The sequence below is a fragment of the Taurulus bubalis genome, assembly GCF_910589615.1.
Source record: "Taurulus bubalis genome assembly, chromosome: 5".
Taxonomy (NCBI): Eukaryota; Metazoa; Chordata; class Actinopteri; order Perciformes; family Cottidae; genus Taurulus; species Taurulus bubalis.
In genome coordinates, this window is record NC_136593.1 from 9279545 (window position 1) to 9303607 (window position 24063).

Consider the following 24063-nt stretch of genomic DNA (forward strand, 5'->3'; position numbering starts at 1 on the left):
ATGTCATACTGTTATACCACTTTACTTTGAGGAGACGTCACTGTTAGTCTAAGATAAACACTGGAATAATGTTTCCACCAGGTAAACCTGAACATGCACACCTCTCTCCAGTGTGACAGTCATTATAACCGCATAACTATATTAAAAAACATAAAACAATAACTATAAGCATAACTATGTATGATTATAATTAACTGGAGGATATACTTTCTAGACGTAGATCTTAACCCTTAAATATAAACAGGAGCCCGGCCACCCTACGGAGGAAAGTCATTCGGCCACTTGTTTTTTAATTAAAATACAAGTTGGATAAAATCTCCATTGTTCTCTCCTTATATGTAGTCAGGTGTCGGTAGGCAGAACTGCAGAGCCGCTGACTCGCCGCTCTCCTGTCTGACGTCACATGCTGCCACGGGCTCTCCGCTGCCAGTAATCTCGCTCGCTGTCTCCAACAACGTTAGCTAACGTGTTAGCACGGTGACTAGCTTCCCATTAAACAAACTGGTGGGAGGGAAATTATGGCGCTGTAGACATCTTAACGCTGATTGGCCAAGACTCGACACGTCAAAGATCTTCTATTTGCGAAGAGCACAACATTTTTTTTTTCGTGTCTCACTCTGATCTCAGAAACGCTGGGCGAGTTGACCCCCCCCCCCCCCCCCCCCCAAAAAAAACTCTTCCGATCTACACGATTTACGTGGATGACATATTTTCATTTCAAAACGGCGAATTTCACCGAAAGGTGACAAGTTTGCAGGTATGCAATTATATTCACAGAAATCTTCTATTGGAAGGCACTGCTCTCCCTGCTGGCATTTCTTACATTATGGCATGTGTGTAAAATTAAGACAAGAATGGGCGAATAGATTCAAACATGCTTTATTCCGTTTGAGCAAGCTTTAAAAATGATCACCATCATGAAATTTCTCAGCATTTTTTTTTAACAGTGTTTTACTGCCACCTATTGTTCAACTGTAGGACTGTTACTTAAACAAGGAATCTTAAACAAATGCAGTAAAGCAATGTTTAAAACAAAACCACTACCCACTATGGCTGAAGGAAATGTTAAAACGTCCATAATCTAAAGTAATACAAATTGGCATAAACAAATAAAACACCACACAAGAGCAAAAACAACTGGGGGTGTATATATATAAAACACAAGAACTAAAAAGCCTTAATTGTGTCTGATCCCCTTTTGAAAGCATTCATAAAACTCAAAGTGAAATATATAACTGCAATATCTCAGTCACTTCAGTAGCAATCCGTCCAACATGAATTAAAGTGGTCACAACAGTAAATTCATAACCAATTGCATCCAACAGACCAGGACTCTGAAGGCAACAACGGACTTCACCAAGATGGCTTTCAGAAGTTAAGATTAAAGTTTTGAAGGTTGTTGGTCTCAGACCAAGCAGGATGCTGTGCCCCATCCATCTCTGTGGCGACTCGGTTGTCCCCTGCCAGTCTGTGATTGGCCCCACCGATGGTAGCTTCGCAATCGGTGCAGCGTCGACTCTCTGTCGCCCCTCCGCACTCAGTTATAATGTAGACGTGGCCATTGGGACATTTGTACCAGTGTCCAGGCTGCATTTGCAGAGCAGAGACGATCATCTTTTTCTCCTCCTCATTGATCCCCAAGCCTGTAGGTGGAAGCCTCTTGTCGAGTTCCTTCATGGCTTCTCTCACCAAGTTTTGAGCTTGCTCTGTGAATTGGCCAAACTTTGTCAAAACCGCTGTTATTGTTTGTACCTCAGATTGTATTTTGTCACTTTGTCCTCTCCTGTCTGCCATTTGGCAACGGGCATGCAGCTCAGTCAGGAGGGTGATTCTCTGCAGCTCGCTCTCCAAATCAAAGACCTGCTGTTCTGTGAACCTTTGCCCTGGGTTATGGAGCCAGCGCACAAACTCCTCGACATGCTCTCCTAATGTCAAGCTTTGAGTTTCCGACAGTTTTTCCTTTTGGATCTTCTTCAGCTTTGCCACTTTTATGAGGAAACCCATCTTGTTTTCCAGGATCAACAGGTTCTTTACTAGAAGACACTTTTCCAGTCGGTCATTGATTTGCACATATTCCTTTTGGCAAAGCATTTCAAAGAGGGGACTGTTGTCGGCCCACTGTTTTTGAAGGGTCTTCCTGTGCTCTTCAATATTTGCCTGACATCCATTTATCTTGACCTTAACCATCTCAATCTCAGCAAGACAGCGGTTGATGTGAGATCCATAGCGTAGATTCTTGCGGATTGGAGTTTTACACTTGGGACATTCCTTCAGTTTAATGCCCACATCCTCTTCTTCACTTGCCTGCTGGTTGGCATCCATCTCCATGTATTGGTCCATGGCTGTGTATTCAATGACGTGTCCGCAGTCCTCTAGCTGAATGAAGAAAGCATCAGGCGCATCCTCGGTGCCGAAGAAAATCTCTGTGACCTCATCGCGATTACAAATGCGACATTTGCTTGGACATTTGTCTCCACACAGACCTATGCATTGGTGGCCGCAATCCAGGGTCTCAGCACAGGGCTGGTTGCATGGCAGACGATCGCATGGCTCATGGCAGAGCTTACTGCAGCTTTGGTGAGGGCACCGCCAAGTGCAGGGCTCAATGCACGGAGCGCATGGCAGTCCGCATGGCTTCGTACACTTGCTGTGCACGCAGCAATTCTCACATGGTCTCTCGCAGGGGGGGCAATTACGAGTGCAGGGCTCGCGGCACATGTGAGAGCAAATCAGGAGACGATCACAGTTGTGGCGACATGGGGAATGGAACCGTCCCTGAAAACACTGGCTACAGCTACCTTTGCAGGCATGGCCACATTTGAGCTGCTCCTCACAAGGGGCTCTACATACAGTCTCCTGTGTGTGTGTTTTGGAAAAGCATGGCTCTTGTTGACTGTGGCCACACTCTAGTTCTACGGGGACCTTCACATTGCACTGACTGGTGCATGGTTCTCCGCAAAATGATTCACATGGATGTCCACACGGAAGCAGCTCCATGCAAGGCTCCTGGCATTTTAATCTCTCCCGGTCCTCGTGGCAAGGAACCATCCCTGTGTGTTGACACCGGGGCATGATCTTCTCAACCCTGACTGAACATTTCTTTGTGCATTCTTTATAGCACGCAAGTTTGCACTTGTGTCCCAGATCGCATATAATCTTCTCGCACTTCTTGATACACTGGTACTCCTTGTGCTCAGGGTCATAGGGGTGGCAGACACGGGTGCAAACGTGGCCACAATCCAAACGGAACTCGCAGGGCTTTATGCAGCCTCCCTCGGGGGCTTGTTTGAAATCGTCAGCACAAGCCGCTTTCACCTTTCGCTCTGGATGATTCTCACAGCACAGCGTCAGAGCACTTCCAATCTGGTCCTTCTCCCTCAAGGTGTGGAAGATGTTGCCCCACAGTTTGACTTGGCCCAGCATTGCACTATTGCCAATACAGTAGAGGCCTTTCTTGGCACGAGACAAGGCTACACAGACCCGATTGGGAATGCTCAAAAAGCCAACTTTACCCTGCCGGTTGCTGCGGACCAGAGACAACAAAACAATGTCATTCTCTTCTCCTTGGTATTTGTCAACAACGTGCACTTTGACCCCTGTGAACTGGCTGGCAGGCATAAGGTTGCGCAGGCAGTAGAGCTGCCCGGTATAGGTTGTGAGGATGGTAATTTGCTCTGGTTTGTACCCCTGACAAATAAGATAGCGGCAAAGAGAGACTACAAACAACGCTTCATGTTTGTTCTGATGACTTTTCCCATCTCTGATCTCTTCTTCTAGGTTGTTGTGCTCCACGAAGAATAGATTGGTATCAAGGCCCTGTAAAACAGCATTTAAAACATGTTCCATGTTATTCTTTGATATTTACCACATACTTTTAGCATATTTTTCAAAATCTTGCCCAACAGTGACTCCAAAAAATGTAATATATACACATAAAAGTAAATGGATATCCACTGCTGAGAAGAAGGAGAAAATAAAATATGCACCTTGATGCGGTCGTAGTCCAACACAGACGGATGGTTTTCCAGCTCTGCGTAGATGTGTGGGGTCAGAAGACAGGCAATTTCTGGCCTCATGCGATGCTGAAGAACAAAACAAAACACAGATTAAACCCGTCATCAATACAGAGGCATAGATGCGCCTATGAAACATACATTCAAATATACTATTTCATGCGCAATGATTTATATTTAATATAATATAATAATGATTTATATTTGGAAATCAATGGAAGCAGAAAAACAAACCTGGTAGTCGAGCCTGACATAAGGCAGTTTCATTTTCACCAGCCGCTCAAACATGGACATCTCCAGGTTGAAGTTCTTAGCGAGCTCATATACTGTGGCACTGGGGCGCAGCTGAAGGAAAAGTCACAGCTTTACCATATGCTTTAAACTCTTCAGTTTTTATGAATTATGACAGAGAAATTAAAAATGGCTTCTTTTTTGTCTTTTTTTGACCAAGAACATGTGGTCTTCTTATATCCTAATGAATAAATTGTGTTCCATCCGGTGGTGATTAAGTAAATTTGTCAGGTTTATTGTCCTGTATTAGCATATTTAAACCATAGAAGTGAAGAATTGAGGGATGACTTTCATGGCCACATGCCTATGGTGATCAGACCATTTACAGTTATGTAAATGCTTGTGAATACTTATTACACAGTTCCTAGACACAGGTGGAAGCAACCATCTTTAAAATAGTAAGCCTGGAAGGGATTAACAATATTCTGCTATGAGTTTCTGTTTAGAGTGGCTGGATAAGAATGTAGAATGTATGCAAATGCACTCTAACTTTCTTTTCCTCTCCTGTTGAGTTTCTTACTGTTTTGACTGTGCAGAAAATGTGCGTTTGTGTGTGCAAGAGTCCGTGTGTGTGAAAACCTAATTTAGCTAGAGGACAGACTGTGATTGTGCATGTATGTGGGAGGGGTGTGGGGGAGGCAAGACAAATTCTAGTATAAATGTGATGCATTGTGTTCAGCTCGATGCAACACCAAACCTGTGATTAATGAAGAGCACAACAATGCCAAAGCTTATTTTACTTGGAAAGTGTGATGTATCCACCTCCGTTACATGCACAGATTCAAGTTTGGTTTCCGTAAAAACAAAGCTCTGAATACTTGGTCAAACTACCCATTATTGTGCCGTCAGAATATTTCATCTTGATTGCTTGGCTTAGTTTTTTTTAACCACACCTTTACCAATTTTATTGTTCAGTAGATTAAATTGGTAAATCAGAGACTTTAGTATTCGTTTTGCACATTAAATTGCACTTAATATGCAAGAGTGAAAGGAGCCTCAGGTATGGTTAGGGCTGGGCGGTATGGCCAAAAATTCATATCACGGAATTTTGTAAGATTCTGGCGGTTTCACGGTATATCATGGTATTTTTTTCTCCAAATAAACACATTAATTTATTGACGCCGAAAAGGACCGTCACCGCCATCATCATTCACCACTCGCTCTCAACTGGCCAGCAGCTGTTTTGATTGGTTCATATGAAGCTAGATCTGGAGGGATTAAGGACCCAGGGGAATCCCTTGATACTAGTGGCGCATGCGCAGCAGTAACAACTATTGTCATTCTTCAGCCAGCAGCAACATTTAATGTTTACAGTCACAGATACGTGTACAGCGTCTGAGCTACTTACGTCTCACGGATAGAAGTGGACTCAGGGTGTGCAAGACATGACATCGCCTAAAGGCATGATGGGTAAAGCCCGCCCACTTTGCTGCACAGGAAAAGACTTCTTCCTGCACAAGAAAAGTCTTCCTGTGTGGGCGGTGCCATTGACCCAGCATGCCTTTTGGCGATGTCATTTTTTGCACACCCTGAGTCAAGTGAGTTAACATGAGATGCAAGTAGCTCGGTTCGCTGCTCCTTCAGCTTCAAGCTGTGAACACTAAATATTGTTGCCTTCCAAACAGTGGCGACTGGTATGATGGTATGTTAAAAAATCATACCATATGGAAGACTGGTGTATATTGCACAGCCATAGTTATGGTAGTGAATAACTTTTATAATAATCTGGTATACCTAAAAAAAAAAAAGAGACATTATTTCTAAGCCTGGGTTACAATCAATGTCAACCTCTATTTTGAACTCCATTCTTGAACTTGCTAAACTTTCAGTACAACTGTAAAGAAGTCAGGTTTGTTTGTGTATTCAGATGCCTTTATACATTCATGAATAAACATAGTACAATGAGCAAATATTAGGAATAGAGCAGACAGAAGTTACACAGCAAGAAGAGACCAGGACATAATATTGAGATGTGTGATAGAAGTGTGTGTAGTGCAGATTGCTAGACAGGCTGCCTGGCCATATATCCTTGGCAGGCCTCGACAAGTTGTCGTAATAGTCTACCGATGTCCAGCATATCACTCCTCATTATTCTCCATCTTTTGTAATGGCCGGTATGGGACGTTAATGTTTGCCATTTCCCTCAAGGCAACATGCCCAAACATACTGACGACCACACAAAAACCCTTCTGATTTTGTCCTCTATATTTTCATTTACACATTTAAAAAGATAATTTCAGTCAGAAGAAGATGGCTTAATGAAATACACTAGTGCACAAATTGCCCTGCAATAGTGTAATGGAAGGACACAGAGTTTAGGAATCACTGCCCTATTTGTCGGTGTGGCTTCGTACCTGCTGGTGGTCTCCGATGAGGATGAGGTGCTGGCATGCTTTGCTCAGTGTTGTGATGGTGTGAGCCTCGAGAACCTCTGCAGCTTCTTCCACAATCACCAGACGTGGACCCACTTTCTGCAGAACACTGCGGAACTTGGCTGCCCCGGTTGTTGTCATGCCAATAACCTGATGGATGTACATTAAATATGAAGCTACAGCCAGCAGCCAATAAATGTTAGCACAAACACTGGGAACAGGAGGAAATGGCTAATTTGGCTTCCCCAAAAAGGTAACAAAATCGACCTAAAGCTTGCTAATTAACACATAATGTGTTGTTTGTTTAATCAGCACGAAAACTCAAGTGTAGAAGTGACAGGTTGCAGTTTTATGGGGAGTTCTGTGCCGGAGTATTTTTTTGGACGGGCGCAGTAGTCTCCCCTGACTGGCTGGCAACCTCGCCTTAGTATCATTAATATCATCGTTCGTAGTGATCCACAGAGGCCGCACTGAAATGTTTTTGCTGCCGTCTACTAGTTTGAGCATTGCGAGCAGTATACCACAGTCTGGACTTATAAATATATTGAATATTTAGAGTGCATCTTTCAGGCAAAAAGAATATAATATTCAGTAAAGCAATATGCTTCATTATCCTCTCAGCATATTTAGCTGAAGACTACATAACGCTGATAACCCATGAATTCAAGAAGTTTTTTACTTAAACTTGAAGTGAAATTGTAAGTTTAAGTTGATTCATACTATGTATCACTGCACTTATTACTGTACCGTGGCTTTTGTGAGGAGACAGATGTTCTGATGACGTTTTACATCAGCCAATCTGTCCACTGCGTCCTGATAGGCCTCTTCAGACTTTTGGATTATGGTGCGAAGTTCTACTCTGTAGCGTGCCACCCACAACCTGCAGACATAATTGTAAAACATTGTGACAATTGACAATCTGGCTCTGAGTATACTGTTAGATGCTGAGCAAATAATGAGTCTTCCAGCTTCCAAAGTAAAAAAAATAAATAAATAAATGGTGCTGTGGTACTTATTACTAGTAGTTAAACAATTACAGTACGATATATCAGTCTTGGAAGGAAATCGCCCTATTTGTCAGTTTAAATACCAATTACGACTATGTAAACAAGACTCCTTATAGCCCGTTACGTAGTTATGTCTTTGCTCTCAGAGGTGAGAAGATCCTCTGGGAGACATTTTCCTGGTGATTAGTTGACTTAATTATACACACTGGGAATAGACTACTTCTACCAGACTGAGGTTGCTTGGGGGATGAGAGGAAGCAGGGCAGAGAAAGGAAGATATATTAAGAGGGAGGGAAGGAGGATGGAAATGTAAGAAAGGTACTAGGAGAAGTGATGGAAAGTAATAGGTGACAAAGAAAAGAAAAAGGAAAAAAAGGCACATCATTAGCAAAGAAAGAAAAGTGAAACAAAGATGCAGACATACCGGTAGAGTCTCCATCTGTCTCGCTGGCTAAGGGTCCAAATATCCAAGACAACACCTTCCTCTGTTTCAGTCATGGCTGAGCTCTTCCTCAGCTCTGTCCTGATTCGGTTCTTCAACTTTTTCTTCTGAGACCGTTGCATCTGCATAGATCAGAACAAGGTCAGCTTTGCACTTAAGAAACCTCAACGGTTTTAATTAACGGTTTTAAATCCTAGCTAATCTAGTAACATTTTGTTCCTATTTAATTGAATTAATTCAATCAAAATGACAATTTAATAGGAAGCTGTAGTTTAATGGGGGGGCGAAGTATGAGAAGGCGACATGATGCACAAGAAGTGTATTTAGCCATGTTGTAATGAAACAGTTTGGGACTTAGTGAAGATATGGATCTGTGGTGGAGGAATGCACTCAGCACAGTTGTTAGACCTCAAGGACACGCACACACAAAGCATTTTTGTACGAAATATTGAATGTAAAATCACAGAGTAGTGCAGCATCTGATACGGGTCCATTGGACAGCTCTAAGATATACTAATATACCATCTGTACTCCTCTTCAACCAGTCTGCTTTAAATAAATGCATTCATAATCAAATTGTCTGATTAAACGGGGATTGCAAAAATACTGATGAAATGTTAAATCCATTACCATCTCCACATGAAAAGTCTCCTTAATTTTACCTCCCATACTCCTTCCTCGCTCTGCTCAGCCTGCACTTCGTCTATATCCAGGTTCATAGCCAGCATCTGTTCCTCTACTGCTCTGACAGCCTCCTCCATGTTTCTGTTCTTTTTGTCATCTCTGCCACCTCTGGGACCACTGCCGTCTTCAATGAACCGCTCATCCTGCATCAGATCCGCTTCCTCTGCGATTTCAATGAGGTCGTCCCCGTCATCCAGCTCCTGCGATTCCTCTTCTGCTACATCAAACACATTGGAGTAAGAATCAGTACGACATTGGTTTCATTCACCACTACAATGAATAGGCGGCATTTTAGTTTTCATCGACAAATTGTAAAAGTGGCATGGAATCGTAACAAGACACAAGAAAAGGTCCTAGAATAAAGAGTCAATATTAGTCTGTGCATTCCATGATGAATGGAGGAAGTTCATGGTTTATGTAATTTCTAGAGACTAGTCCACTGAACTTGGTTCTGGGTCATTAATTATAGTTTAAATACAAAATCCAGCTGGAGCCATTTAGGGTGTAGAATTGGATGGTCATTTTGTTACTTTTGAAGCTCAAGTGTTCATGTCAGCTGGCTTGGATACTGCTGACATGGAGCCGCACAGGTTATCTGGCCGAGTGGTTGGTGTTCATACAAAATACCTTTGGACAGAGTGGACCGAGAAGTTGCCTGAAACAGTTACTTCATAACTTAGGCGTCTGGCACTGATCGTGTCAATTTACTTTGAAGAAGATGGACAATTAGAGAGAGAGCTTTTATTTCACTGAAGTCATATTATCAATATCAGCGCATATTTACCATAAACAGTTTAGTTTAATGTTAGAAGTAAAGCCATTTATATATGTAATGGATAGTGCAAGGAAAAGGTAATGACAGTACAGGTCTTACGTGTTTAATGGTGGACAAGCCCTTTTGATTTTTTGTCATTATTTCATTCATAAAACACCAATAATGTGATGATTTTACCTGGTCAGTCAATTACTTTTTCACCGTATGATAAAACAGCTAATTTATCTGTGTAAATGAGAACAGTGCTAGACTGGATTTCACTTGTTTGAAGGAAAAATGTGTGAAGGGAATCTTGTGTTGTTAAAAGCATCCATTCACACAAACAAAGCTTTTCTTCTTGCAAGGAAGGAAGCAACCATGAGATCTTCTTCGATCGGTTTCAGTGGAGAGCCAAATACATTAGAAGCCTTACCGTCATATATATTTGCATTCTCTGTCTCCCTCTGCAGGAAAACGGTGGTACCCAAACCCAACCACTCCATTATCAGACTGGACTTCTTCTCGCCCCAGAGCCGAAAACCATCCTCTGTCTACAAATGAAATCATAAACATGAACTGATGAGTCTTCATCTATACCGCCTTGCTCAGTTTACTCATATACATTCAATGTTTGTTTTATTCCCTTACAGGTGGTTGCTGGTGCAGACTTTTCCAGTGTGCGTCTGAGATGCCGGTCTGTAAGTAGCTTTCCCGCAGGATGCCTTTCAGAGAACACTCCAGATTCACACTCTGAGTCTGGATGTACCTCTCCTCCTCACACACCTGCCTGTAAAGCTGATTAACAGGTTATGGAGACAGTGATTAGATGGAAACGTCACAAAAGGACAAACCAATTATGATGGGCGGTCTTGCATGTTCCGTATTGCAAGTGCGTTTTTGTTCTCTCTCCACTCTCTCTACCTGCTTTCTGGAGCACCTGAAATCAATGACTCAGACCCGGAGGACCAAAGTGCGGCAGAGACACACAGGTTGACAAAAACTGTTTTTGGAGACTTGTTGGTCCCTGAATGTTTTGCCCCAGCATGAGTTAAGAGTGTTGAGTTCCGTTACTTTAATTCGGGAGATCGTAAGTTCAGTTATTGGGTTTTGTTTAGTTGAGTGTTAGATTACTCTTTGGGTAGTTTGGGGGATATGCCTTTGAAGATTGTAAAATACCCTACATGCTTCACAAGTTCTCAACTGCTGTGTTTAAATATGCAAATAAGGCATTATACAATGCCAAGTTTTGGTGAATGTGGATACAAAAAGACAAGTGTCGTACAATAAACACCTAAATGTGTATCTTGGATGTTTTCTTTAGTCTGAAAGTGGACATGTGGAGAGAAAAAAAAAAAAGAAGACTGCTTTTGCCCCCCTAAACTGAGAGTATGGTTACTTTTCTCAACAATGAAGCGTGTTGTTTTTCTCCCAGTAACTGGTCTTGGCATCCTCATGTGTTGGTCTCACAGCCTTTGTCTGTTTAGAGAATCAGCAACACTAACATGCTTATAGAGCTGAAGTGATAATAATATGAATGAGAGACAAAACAAATGAGGCACAACATGATGAACTTCAGACTTATTCAGAATTATTGAAACACATATCCCTTCATATATTCTCAACAAGTTGCTATGCATGAGAGAAAGAAGTGTGGAGCAACTTGAAACGGAAAGTTCTCACTGCAGGTAAGGCAGCATCAGCAGCTCACCTGGCTGTATGCACGTTGCAATGCAGGCGGCATCGTACGTTTGAAGTCAGGTGAGTGGGTCAGCTCCCGGAGATTGAAACGCTTCAGGATCTCACTGTTGCTGCGCCCTCCTACTCTCACTATTCCATCTGGCAGAAATGCATGAATACCTTAAATGCAGAGGAAAAACAAAAATACAACTTGAAGAGGGAGGTGCTTTAGCAAAGATTTCAGCATGTATACAAATAATCCCAAACCACTCAAACAACATGTAAACTAGATCTGATTGTAGTGGCATCGCCGCTTACCCTCCAGGAACTGATCCAGGGCATGGTTAGTGTAACACACTACCAGCATTGGAGCCTTGCCAAGTCCGTCTCGCCAAAGCTTCTGATTGGTCAACAGAGCCTGAGCAATCTTGAGGCCAACGTAGGTTTTTCCTGTGAAAAATGGAACATGCCCGATTTACATGTCACACTTTTGTCATTTACACATCAATGAAGTCATCCTTCCAACAATGTCTTTTCAATGGCTCACCTGTGCCAGGAGGTCCCTGTATGATGGTCAGCTCCTTTGTGAGAGCCAGCTGGAAGGCTTTCATCTGAGACTCATCCAGCCCCAGCTCCTCCTTTTTCGGCCAGGCCTGTGCCTCCAGGCTGTGAAAGGGCTTCATGTTGCGCTTATGGTCAGGGTGAGCAACAGATGACAGGTCATAATCATCTCTTATCTGCAGATAAGCTGGGGGTTGCACATCTGGGTTGCACTCCACGATGTACCTGGACACATTATGGATAGGAGGATTACTTTTAGCCTACACCATCTGTGTGAAAAGATGTAGAGACGTCTCATTAATTAGGTACTTGTTAATGTTCTTTCTCCAAAGAACAATTTAAAACGTTCAGTAAAACTGCGCTGCAATAAACGGATGAAGCTCGATCATTATCATTAAAGTGAGCCGATGCAACTCTTGCTTAACAGCAGCCACAGGTGACATTTACAGGTTAATGATGAATGTTAAAAACATATTGGTGTTACAGTATTACAGTAACACCAGTAGACAAGAATCATAAAGCAATTAGACTGACTTAATAATGTAAATTACTCAGAAATCTCTACAAACTTATATCTGCATATGAATGTAAAAGATTTTGGCGCTCCATATTTTTGTCTAAATAGTATTTATCAATCTCATTTCAGCATGCTTTGGTTGACTGCAGGTAAATAGTCTGTTGAAGAGCAAAAGATGCAGAACGCATTGACCGATATGCAATTTCAGAACCCACTGGTTATCGTTTGACAAAGATTTAGCTTTTTATTGGTTTGAAGTCAGCTTGTAAACTGGCTACTTCTAAAACAATTCAGTCACAAGCGCCGTCTCCACTCCAACTCCAGTCTTGCGTCTCAAGTTGCAATGAGTTACAATGAGCAACTCGCAGCAAAGGAAGTCTCAGCCCGGATATCGGCTGATACACCAGAACCCAAGAAATAGCCCCCGTGCCCTCAGAGGTTACTCCATCGTCAGACTGATAGCCGACGGATTAATATTAGTCAGAGATGGATTAATATTAGTTACAAATCATAAACTACTAGTCATACCAGATCAAGTAAGGCTTTAGCTGCCATCTACGGCACAGATGGTCAACAGAGTGTATCATATATCGTACATTACTTTGTAGTAACAATGGAGGCATCGGGAGTTGAGAGAAAAAACAAACATTTGAATTTATTTATTTTTGGAAAACTGTGGCAATATATTTAACTCATACAAATAAAAGTGTTGTTGCTGAACTCGCTTTGCACATCCCTGCCCCCTCACTTCCCTTTAAAAAAAATTACTTTGAACTTGACTTTTAAGTGCTGTAGGATTACATCAAAACTATGACTTTGACAGTAGAATGTAAAACTTCTCCTTCACATTAACTTAACAAAGAACACACACACACACACACACACACACACACACACACACACACACACACACACACACACACACACACACACACACACACACACACACACACACTCACTCACTCCTACCTCTGAAAGGGCAGGTTGTCCTCCTCCTGCTCCTTTAGACCCTCTAGAACATAGCGATAAGCCTCAAAGTAGGCAGTAGTCTCAACCATTAGGAACAATTGATCATTCTGAAAGAAAAAATAAGTTTAGTTTTTGGTATATCCGTTTCATATAAAAGGCATAAATCCCTCCCCCCACCCTGCACCTATCCTGCATGTTAGGAAGCTAACAAGCCTTGGTGAGATGTTAATTCACCTGTAAGTTTGTGGTGCTAAACAGTTATATTGAGGCGTTTTCAATATTTTGTTCACCCCATGTATATCAGCTAAATGTACCTTAATTTGGTAGATTAGGTTGCTTAAATTAGACCGTAACTACATGCATTCGGCTCACACAATTTAATGCCCACCTCAAATCTGGCCAACTTGCTTCTGCTCTCTTCGGTAAAAGCAATCTGGACCAGTCCATGCTCTAAGGTTTTGGGATCCCGATCTGACACTGTGGCAAACAGGAAGGTCTCAAAATTATCACACGACAAGCAGACCAGGGAACCATAGATCAGCCTCTTGGAGTTCTGCCAGCGCACAAACTGTAGGATAGATGGAGGAAAGATTAATATACGCGTTAATATGTGCATTTTCATTTGCATGTCAATAAGTATGTTCTTGATTGCGTTAGTCGAATGTCATATAAACGCTAATTCTAAAAAAACATCTGAATCCATCTAGAGACCAACCTTGAGTGGCTGAACGTCAAACTGGACTATGTAGGCAATGCCAGCATGCGTGCACCTGGGGACTATCAGTTTTGTGTCAAAATATACTCTGATGTCATCAAATTGCTTCTTCTTCAGATTATCACCCCCTCCTGCTTTGTCCGTTTGGTTCCGAAGCAGTTCCTGGATCCCCTTACGGAGTGGCTGCACAAAGTCCTCTCTCAGCAGCCGGAAGTGCGTGTCGAGGTAGAGGTGGGTGTTCGTGTAGCGCTGAGAGGTGAGGTTGGGTCTAAGGAAGGGCCTCTGCTCCTGCTGGAACTCCTCAGCCGTTGGGTAGATGGGTATAGTCCGGAAATCGTCACCTGGCATTTCTTCACCTGGGTTATCACCTCCGGTGGGCAGAAGGGCATACGTGTCCTTGTCTGAGCGCAGGGTTCCCTCCTTGGATTTTACCTGGAGGTGCTTGATCAGGCCCTCGAGATTCTCCACGCTCTCCTCCATTTGAGGCTGGATGTCCACTTCGGATGCCTTCAGGTTGTTGATGGAGGCTTTAAGCAGTGTCAGTAGCAGACTCGCAGACTGGGCCGAGCTGGCAGGGAAGATGCTGAGGACCTAATGAGCAGAATATTGAGGATGGTTAGTACAAGTAGATTCAACTTCAGGTAACACAATTACTAATTCAACAATTGTTAACAGAACAAAAGAAAACCAGGAACACAACATATTCTGTGAAAATTGGACTTTGTTTGCGTCCTTCATTGAAGGCAGTTATTCCTCTTTAGGCCTAGGCCCCATTTTTTGCTAAATAAACAAATAAAAAAATCTAGTTTTTAAAAACAGAAACTTAATTATCTCCGCAACCACATGGTTTATTAACTTCATTAACTACAATACCGCAACCCTTGTGAGAAGATACCGATGGTTAAAAGAAAAATGTAAGTTACTGGTAAGTTTAAGTACTTGCGTAACTCTGTAAACTTGCCGCGGCGACTTTAACGTTTCACTAAACCCTTGATATGTATCCCTTACAACGTTGGATTTGGAACAGACACATCCACATAACCGTACGGGCTTGTGGGAGTCTAACAAAGCAATACAAATACTTATAAACCCCCTTTTAGTACCTGTAAAGTCACAAAACGTCCGGACGTTTTTTTGGCGGATGTTTATGAGTGCATAAGCCTCCCTGGTCCACGGATGTTTCTTAAACCGCGCCATACAGCACGTACCATACAGCACGTACCATACAGCACATGCGAAAGCTGCTGAACATCTCAATACCCAGCATGCCTGAATCCGTAATTTTTCCATTTTTTAACTGAACAACACAGTTTTTTGACTGAATATCCTTCCTAACATGCCAATGCTTTGTTGGATTGTGATTATTGATTCCAATTCTGTAGGTCCTAATCTTTCCAAAAAGGTGCCTTATTAGTATGTGGGTTGTTGTTAAGGCCCTGAACCATACAGTTTGAAAAACTCAAGGAGGCATTTTTGGGGAATCTTGCTCATAATCATGCTGGATGTTCATAGCTATGATCAAAATATAGTATAAAAGTTTTTTGTTTTTTTTAAGTAAACATTTTTGGGGCTGAACGAGTCAAACTTGCACTCAGCGAGTGTTTTTCATGTATTACTTAATTTATTCTTCAGCTGAATTAACCAACCAATTGGTTCTTCCATTCATCCTTTCCACTAGTTACCTCAGACAGAATAGTCAAGATGTTTTGCAGGTGCTGAGGGTAGTCAGCCTTGTCGACAGAGTTGAACTCCGACCCCATGCCACCCAGATAGTGGGGCAGGATGGTGCGGAAGAACCCTGAATCTTTTATGATGCCGGCCAGGTACTGCAGGGTGCACCTGTCTACCTGAGATTTAAAGGCTTTACTCAGCACCAGGCAGAGGAGTTCGATAAGGTCCTGCTTCATTTCTGTCCTACGCAGGAACTCTTTCAGGGCAGGGTTAGCGGACAGGGTGATGGCCACTAAAGATGGATCATTTTCAGAGAGTTCTCTTAGTGTAGTATAGCCCAGACCACGACCCTGTGGTGCTCCGAGTCTCCCTGTAGAATGCCAATCTTGTCCGTCACCAACACCATCTCTTTTCTCACGCCAACTTCCTCCTCTCCCTGTAGAATTCCAATCTTTTCCGTCACCAACACCATCTCTTTTCTCACGCCAACTTCCTCCTCTCCCTGTAGAATTCCAATCTTGTCCGTCACCAACACCATCTCTTTTCTCACGCCAACGTCCTCCTCTCCTTCCACCCATCCCCCCAACTGTTCCTCTGCCTGCTGCACCCTCTCCTCTTCTCCATCTGCTTGCCGCTGCACCCTCTCCTCCTCTTCCTGCTGCTGTGGCTCCTCCTCCTCCTCCTCCTCTTCCTCTGTTTGCTGCTGCTCCTCCTTTTCCTCCTCCTCCTCCGTTTGCTGCTGCTGCTCCTGCTGCTCTTCCTCCTTCTCCTTCTCCTCCTCCTCCTCCTCTTCCTCCTCTGTTTGCTGCTGCTACTCCTGCTGCTGCTGCTCCTCCTCCTCCTTCTCCTCCTCCTCCTCCTCCTCCTCCTCCTCCTCTACCTCTTCCTCCTCCTGCTTTATTTTGGCCAGCACCTGGGGGAGAAAAGAAGACACTAAGATATTTACACCTTGAAAATTAACACCATGGCTGAATTTGTACTCAAGAGTTTAGCTCGATTGCCTCTACTGGAGCCTACAGTTACCATTTTTCGGTCCTCACCTACCAGTTATTAAAGTCGGCCTTTCCATGGTTGCTGAAATTTAGGTCGGCAACACTGATGATTTCTGTGTGGCAAGAAATTGAGTGAATGTAAATACAACACATTTGTGCATGAAAACCAACATTTTAAGCATACCTAATTTATGTATTTAACGTTCAGCCCTAGTGGAAGAAGTCCTAATATAAGGGCTCGCTGCTAACGGTGCTAACAGTACTAACATTAGTAACAGTAGTAACAGTGCTAACAGTAGTAACAGTAGTAAGAGTGCCAACAGTAGTAACAATAGTAGCAGTAGTAGCAGTAGTAACAGTAGCAATATTAGTAACAATAATAACAGTGCTAACAGTAGTAACAGTGCTAACAGTAGTAACAGTAGTAGCAGTGCTAACAATGCTAACAGGAGTAACAGTAGTAGTAACAGTAGTAGTAACAGTAGTAACAGTACAAACACCAGGAAAAGTGCACAGTTTACCTGAGGGGGGAGGGGACGGGTACATGCACTAATGACAGTAGGCACGGCCCGCCCAACTATGACATGAAATGACATGATAACAGCACATCCAGAGAGAGGACGATCCACTACTGTATCTTTACAGAGCAGTCGTTTGCTGCTATATTAATCCTCTGGATGCCGAATAGTTCTCCTTCAAGTAAAGGAAATGCCACAGAGTGCCAAACTCCTGTATTTTTAGTCGTCCTTATTCCACAATGCTTAAATCATGTCAATATGTCACCGTGTACTACATTATTTATATGTTATATGAATTATCAAAGTCCGGAAAGTAACAAGCTGTCAAATAAATATGGTACAAACAAAGTAAGATATTTGCCTCCATAATGTAAAGGGGAAGTTGATGGAACTTTTTTGTTAAAGTAAACTTTGCTTGTAATGGAAATGACTTAATTAAAAGTAAGAGTGTGCCCTCTGCTGGGTGCTGGTTCTCATCTGGTAAGTTTCTTTTCTCCAGAAATCGGATGAGAGCTTCGTTTCCTGGATGTGCTCAAAATAAAAAATAAAAACATCCTAAAAGGCGTAACGCGTATTTACCTCCCCTACACCTGTTATACTGACAGGAGTAATTTAATGTTTTTAATGTTTCAGTCTTGCTTCTTTTATTCCAAATCCTATATTGTATTCACATTTCCTAATAATTTAACAAGCTGCGATCTACCTTACCTTCCTCGTAACAAACGCAACTAAACGAATAAACGAGAGAACTTACCTAAATTATCCGCTTGACATGAACACTTCTGCATACATCGAGCTTTACAAGGGAAGCGATGCCATTTGCTAGCACAGAGCCGATCCTCCTCAGTCGAAAGCATCCGCTTCAGCTGCGTCTGCAACTCACACCGCCGGCTCAGACTGCTGCTATTTAAATGCGCTGTCATTTTCGTTTTCGTTTCATCGAAACTGACAGACACGCCACACCTAGACGTCAACACACACACACACACACACATGAGTAAGAGACACGTGTTTAACATCTATGCACACACAACAAAGTATGACCTACAATATATTTTCACTTCAATTTTAACATGTCATTGCAGGTAGACACAAGTGTAATTAATCAAAAGTAATTATGGATCCTGTTCCATTTAGGTATACCAAGGCCCTGGTATTGTGAATGCTTGCTCACTGGTTGTGACACACTGAAATAGAATGAGACAATAATACTTTTACAAGTGTTTACTCTGCAATGGCATGTCAACATGGCTGCTGTGAAAAGGGCACATATTGCAATATATATATATATATATATATATATATATATATATATATATATATATATATATATATATATTTGTTTTAATCTATTCATTAGCAGCTAGTGGAATAAATAGCCCATGGAAGTATTATCGAAAACGTAGGCCTATTGGCTCCTTGTTGTCATCAATACTGATGCATTAACGTGTATGCAGCATTATTAGTGTAGCTGTTTTATAATGTTCTCTAAGTAAAACATTCATCTGCAAATTATGTTTATTGATGTCAAATACACCAAATGTAGGGGAGAAAAAAAAAGTTAAATGTTTACCTCTGGAATGTAGAAGAGTGTAAGTAGTTAAGTTAAGTCAATCAATAGAGTAATCAACCAACTAAAAAGCAAACTATATATCTAAATCAAAGGCATGGTTGAATATTTAAATCGCATTATTCGTATGCTTATATGTTCTTTTTTTTTAATCATCGTTAGTATTACACTCAGCCGGTGGACACCTCGTCGTCTCCAGTGAAGTTTGGTCACCCCACGTCATCTTGCCCTACGTCATCATTCAGCCTGAGCGGGGCGGCTAGCTAAAGCTGATGTATCCCATTGGTCGCTTCCGTCAATGTAAACATGTAGCCGGTTCCCCAGTCTATGGCGTAACCGCACTGCTATTGAGCCGCGTTTCCTAATTGTCAACACGTGTGTCAGTAGGTCGGATAGTGATGGATGTGTCGCTGAAAATAGCAGTTTCGGAACTGGGGCAATGTAGTGTTAGCTTGATAACTAGCTAGCACTGAATAGCTAGTTAGCTAACTACCGGGCCGTGTTTGTATCGGCTGGCCTTGCTAATTAGACAGCTAGCTAGCTCCCAGTTGGCAGCCACGAAGGGCTACATTGATGGCGGCCAAGCAAAGGAGGATGACAAGTAATGTAAATTAACGAAGACAAGCATCAAGAAACGGAGACCCCCCCCCCCCCAAAAAAAAAATGAGTAGATCTCGAGGTGCTGGTGCCTCGTCACCGGTGAACGGAAAACAAGGGAACGGTAAGTTTGACATGTCGCTGAGGTTGTTTACCGTTAGCGGTATGCTAGCTGTCTTCATTTGGGGCAATCATGTGTTCTCAGGCATCTGAGCAGCAAAACCAGTCCCCCAAATACTTTTTAATGTCGTAAACGTGCTCACTTTTCTCTGTTGCTGGAGTTGACTGACCATCATTCCCTCCACAAATGCGTGAAGCTAAGTTAACGTGCATTAACTTTTCCAAGATAAAAGTAAGCACTTGCTTGAACACTTGTCTGTTTGCTGTGTCTCAGACTGGGACACCAGACGGAAGAGGAAAATTGCGGACATCACACATGCCCTCAGTGTGAGTCCAGTGGATGTGGCTGCTTTGAGGAGGATGGCCATCAGTGAGGGTGGTCTGCTGACTGATGAAATACGCTGTCAAGTTTGGCCTCGGCTCCTCAACGTCCCTCCTCACGTCTTGGAACAAGAGCCAGGTATCATGTGGCATAGCTGCGTATGCACAAGCCGAGCAATATAGGTGACATATCTATATGCCATCGCACATACATTCCCCACTGTGCACGACAAATATGAAGATGCAGAGTCTACACAGGTGCAACATCTACCACACACCGTGTTTGATTAGCATATGGTAATGCTGATTGTGACATATCTTGTCCAGAAACGGTAGAGCGGGAGAATAACAAGGACTACAACCAGGTGCTGCTGGATGTCCAGCGCTCTCTACGGAGGTTCCCGCCTGGTGAGTAGAACCCTTACCAGTGGAGAGAACGGGTTCAAGCAGGTTCCCTGCTGTGTATGTTGTACAGAACAACTGGCTCACTTATATATGAACACACTTCCGGGCTATGCACTAATCCTGAGCATTAAATCTTGAGATTTGTACTTCTAAATGAATGCTAGAATTTCACTCTAATGCAACTTACAATTTATAAATCATAGGGTTTCGAACCAGATATGAAGCAACATGTTTGCTCAGGGGTTAGTTTTCATTTGGATGTTGTTACATTGAGTTCAATACCAATGACGAATGCTACATCTTCGACATGTTGTTTAAATAGAGTAATTTCAGCTCTTTTTATAAAGCCACCCACTTGATGATGAAATGTAATTCATTTAGAAAACCCTATTGACCAATGCAATTTTAAAGCTTTGCCATTACTGCTTTTCTGCTAGAAACATGTCGGATCTTGGTGAAGTTTTCCAAACAGTGACATCTGTCAGTGATGAGGTGGAAGTCAAAGGGTTCTGCCTTCAAAACTGTAAAATGTACTATTGTTAAATAAAAACTATATGTACTGTAGTTTTCAATTGGTATTGTTTTTTTAATATATGAATGTTCAATTATATTCAGAGCACAGCATAATTTGTACTCTTGGGCCTCGTCTTCATTTTAGGTTTGTTGTTTGTTCATCTTTCTGTTGGGTTTGACTGGGAGGTGAAAGTCTATAAACTCACGACTGTATTTTACTTTGGGTGGACTTGTACAGGTATGCCTGATGAGCAGAGGGAGGGTCTCCAGGAAGAACTAATTGACATCATCCTTCTAGTTCTGAAACGTAATCCCCAGCTGCACTACTACCAAGGATACCATGACATTGTTGTCACCTTCTTATTGGTCCTGGGAGAGCACATTGCAACTGCTCTTGTGGAAAAGCTCTCCACACACCACCTCAGGTACTTGCCACATATGTAATCAGCAGCTGCCTTTTTATACGATAGTACATACTTTCTTAGTTTTCTTTTCTCTGTTATTTGTCAGAATGAAAAATACCACCACCATCCACTTCACCTCCTCATCAATGGTCTGATGTGCTCTCTAAAAAGGCTCTCTGTTTTGTCTTTTTCAGGGACTTCATGGATCCAACCATGGATAACACGAAACACATTCTTAACTATTTGATGCCCATCATCGAGAGGGTCAACCCTGAAGTGCATGACTTCATGCAACAGTAAGCCGCTCTGTTTCAGTGATAACACACACATCTAATTATTATCTGTCTCTTTAGAGGTTACTTGTGAGACCTGAAACTTTCCAAAATGTTTTAATCTATTTTCGCTCTTTATGCAGTTTGACGATAATTTGCAAGGTAATTCAGCTATAATTAAGGCAGAATGGGAAAAATATTAAAAGTCCTCATACACTACTTGAATTTAGTTTGTTTCTGCCTAATGCACTATTGTTTTATATTAATCTTGCCATCACTGTCAAGATTTTCTTCCAGGTGTTTTAAAACAGTAAAGTTAATGTTAAACCTCAGCATGCGCAAATTAAAAGATTACTTTATTGTTGTAAGTGAAGGAAAAGGGTGACTGTGCACTTACAGCATACATATTATGACAGCTCCATTTAAGTCTGTAAAGATTTAACACGACAGGGTCATTAGGTCTTCCGCTCGGAGGTCTAAATCACGGCCGCCCTCTGTCTTTCTGCTCCAAATACCGTAGCATATATTTCATTACACTCATTTTTAATAATACATGCTGACCAGGTTCCCTGAAGTGAAGCGTCGGCACACGTTACAGTTTTGTGCGCTAATGTAAGTCGATCTCTGCCATTTATCGATTGATTCTTAGGGCGGAGGTGGGCACAGTCTTCGCTCTCAGTTGGCTGATCACCTGGTTTGGTCACGTCCTGTCAGACTTCCGCCATGTTGTCCGGTTGTATGACTTTTTCCTGGCCTGCCATCCATTGATGCCTATCTACTTTGCTGCTGTGGTAAGTTTATAATCTATAATCATCTATCCTAGTTTGCTATTTAGTTAATGATTTAGAAACTCAGCTTTAATTTACAGTGCATGAACAAAGTCTGCTCAATCAGTTGCATGCAATAACATTTGTGTGAGCTACTTTTATTGATGGGAGTCATTGTCCTTTACGCAAAACACACTTTGTGTGAGGAGGCTCTGGGTGTACAGTTTTGAAGATATGACCTTGAAGATATCCCTGCTCCAATGATAAGCAAGTATGGGAACTGGTCTTGGCCAGAGGATACAGACCTGTTGTCTATCTTGTCCCATGGCAGACTTTTTACGAGAAGTTGGGAAACGGATAAAGCTGGAAAGAATACATTGACACTTACATTTTTTTGGTATGAATGTGTCCATGGATACAAGCTGTATCAAGATCTTCTCTATCAGATTTGTGTTAAATAAACTTCAAGGAGGCACAACTAAGGCTCATCGAGTTTCTTTTGGTATTCATCAAAGTAAAGATTGATATAAAGTACAAGGTTTTTATTCTCACCATGGGTAATGGCTTGTTCAATTATCGATGTGTTGATAACAAACGTGTGTGTGTGTGTGTGTGTGTGTGTGTGTGTTTTTGGTTATTGTGTTGCAGATTGTGTTGTACAGAGAAGAGGAGGTGTTGGAGTGTGAATGCGATATGGCCATGGTTCATCACCTGCTCTCTCAGATTCCCCAGGATCTGCCATATGAGACACTCATCAGCCGAGCAGGAGACCTTTTTGTCCAGTTCCCTCCCTCCGAAATGGCCAGAGAGGCTGCCTCACACGACAGGTACTCAACTCTCTAGGGTTTCCACCTCCGCCTTTACTGAGGCTTATCACTTTCCTTTTACTGCTCAACTCGCTCACTTTCATTAACACTTTCATTTTCTACACTTTCTCAATCTCTCTCTTTGTATCTGTCTCTTTTCCCCCTAAGCATGGCGGCCTCTACCTTTAAGGACTTTGACCTTGCATCCACGCAACAGCGACCGGACTCTGTTCTCCGTCGCCGACGCAGACAGAAACAGGCCGCACTGGAGCACTCCGCAGCGAACGCGGTCGTGGCCGTGGCCCAACCCTCGGTAGCGCGCCGGTTAGTCCGACTGGCCGTCATGGGTCTCACGGTGGCGTTGGGGGCGGCAGCTCTCGCTGTGGTCAACACTGCCCTGGAGTGGGCCCCCAAACTGGACTTGTTTCCATGAACTGCTCCTCTTTTACTCCTATGCGCCAGCACATCTGTTCATGAATGCTGGTGGGTCTGTCTCCAAGAACCCTTTTAATTCATGAACACACATAACCGTGCAGTCTAACACTGTCTGGAGTGCACACTCTATACTGAACCAGTTAACGCTCCTCGTTTCATCTTCTAGGACGTGTCTTATCATCCTATGTATGGCCTCTAAGTTGCCGGCTGAAGGTCCTTTTTTTTTATGACTCCTGAAGAGCGGGCACCAGTCAAATAGCTCCTCCGGCTGGTGTTCTGAAATGAAGGGCCCATCCTGTTATAATGAAGAGACTGTTTTTATAAGAACTATTACTGGTGGTGTCATCATTAAAGTTTATTTATATTCGGTATAAGGATAATCTGATATTGAGCTATGCTCACAGAGATTTATGCTGAAAGCTTCTTGGACTCATTACACTTGAAACTGCTGCCAATTGAGCGAGCTTGAATGAATGAATGAATGAATGAATGAATGTATGTGTATGTGTGTGGGGGCGCGCGCGCGCGTGTGGTCGCAACCCATTTGTTATCTATTTGATACCTGGACTAAGACCAAATAGAGGACTGTTGGAATCCTTTGTATTATTTACTGTTCCTTAATTTATAGATATGTAAAGAGAGATGGCCATGACACACAGGCACCTTGTTA

The 24063-nt window shown here is 42.5% G+C and overlaps 2 protein-coding genes across 2 annotated transcripts; one reads left to right on the forward strand and one right to left on the reverse strand.

Annotated features, from left to right (window-relative positions):
• Positions 1-915: 915 nt before the first annotated feature.
• LOC306736633 (NFX1-type zinc finger-containing protein 1-like) lies at positions 916-16742 on the reverse strand (the record flags this gene model as incomplete). The annotated part of the gene is made up of 17 exons (XM_079218285.1): positions 916-3816; positions 3987-4082; positions 4248-4358; positions 6659-6826; positions 7424-7556; positions 8108-8247; positions 8788-9023; positions 9997-10114; positions 10212-10358; positions 11272-11420; positions 11559-11690; positions 11788-12026; positions 13288-13394; positions 13676-13855; positions 14003-14593; positions 15685-16043; positions 16718-16742. The coding sequence occupies 17 exons, from the start codon at positions 16740-16742 to the stop codon at positions 1369-1371; spliced, it is 5379 nt and encodes a 1792-aa protein (XP_079074411.1). The 3' UTR covers positions 916-1368.
• A 2674-nt stretch (positions 16743-19416) lies between these two features.
• Positions 19417-23391, forward strand: tbc1d20 (TBC1 domain family, member 20; the record flags this gene model as incomplete). The annotated part of the gene is made up of 8 exons (XM_079218122.1): positions 19417-19474; positions 19745-19930; positions 20119-20199; positions 20948-21134; positions 21308-21409; positions 22035-22176; positions 22801-22979; positions 23127-23391. 8 exons carry the CDS (start codon positions 19417-19419, stop codon positions 23389-23391), a joined length of 1200 nt encoding a protein of 399 aa, XP_079074248.1.
• Positions 23392-24063: the final 672 nt, after the last annotated feature.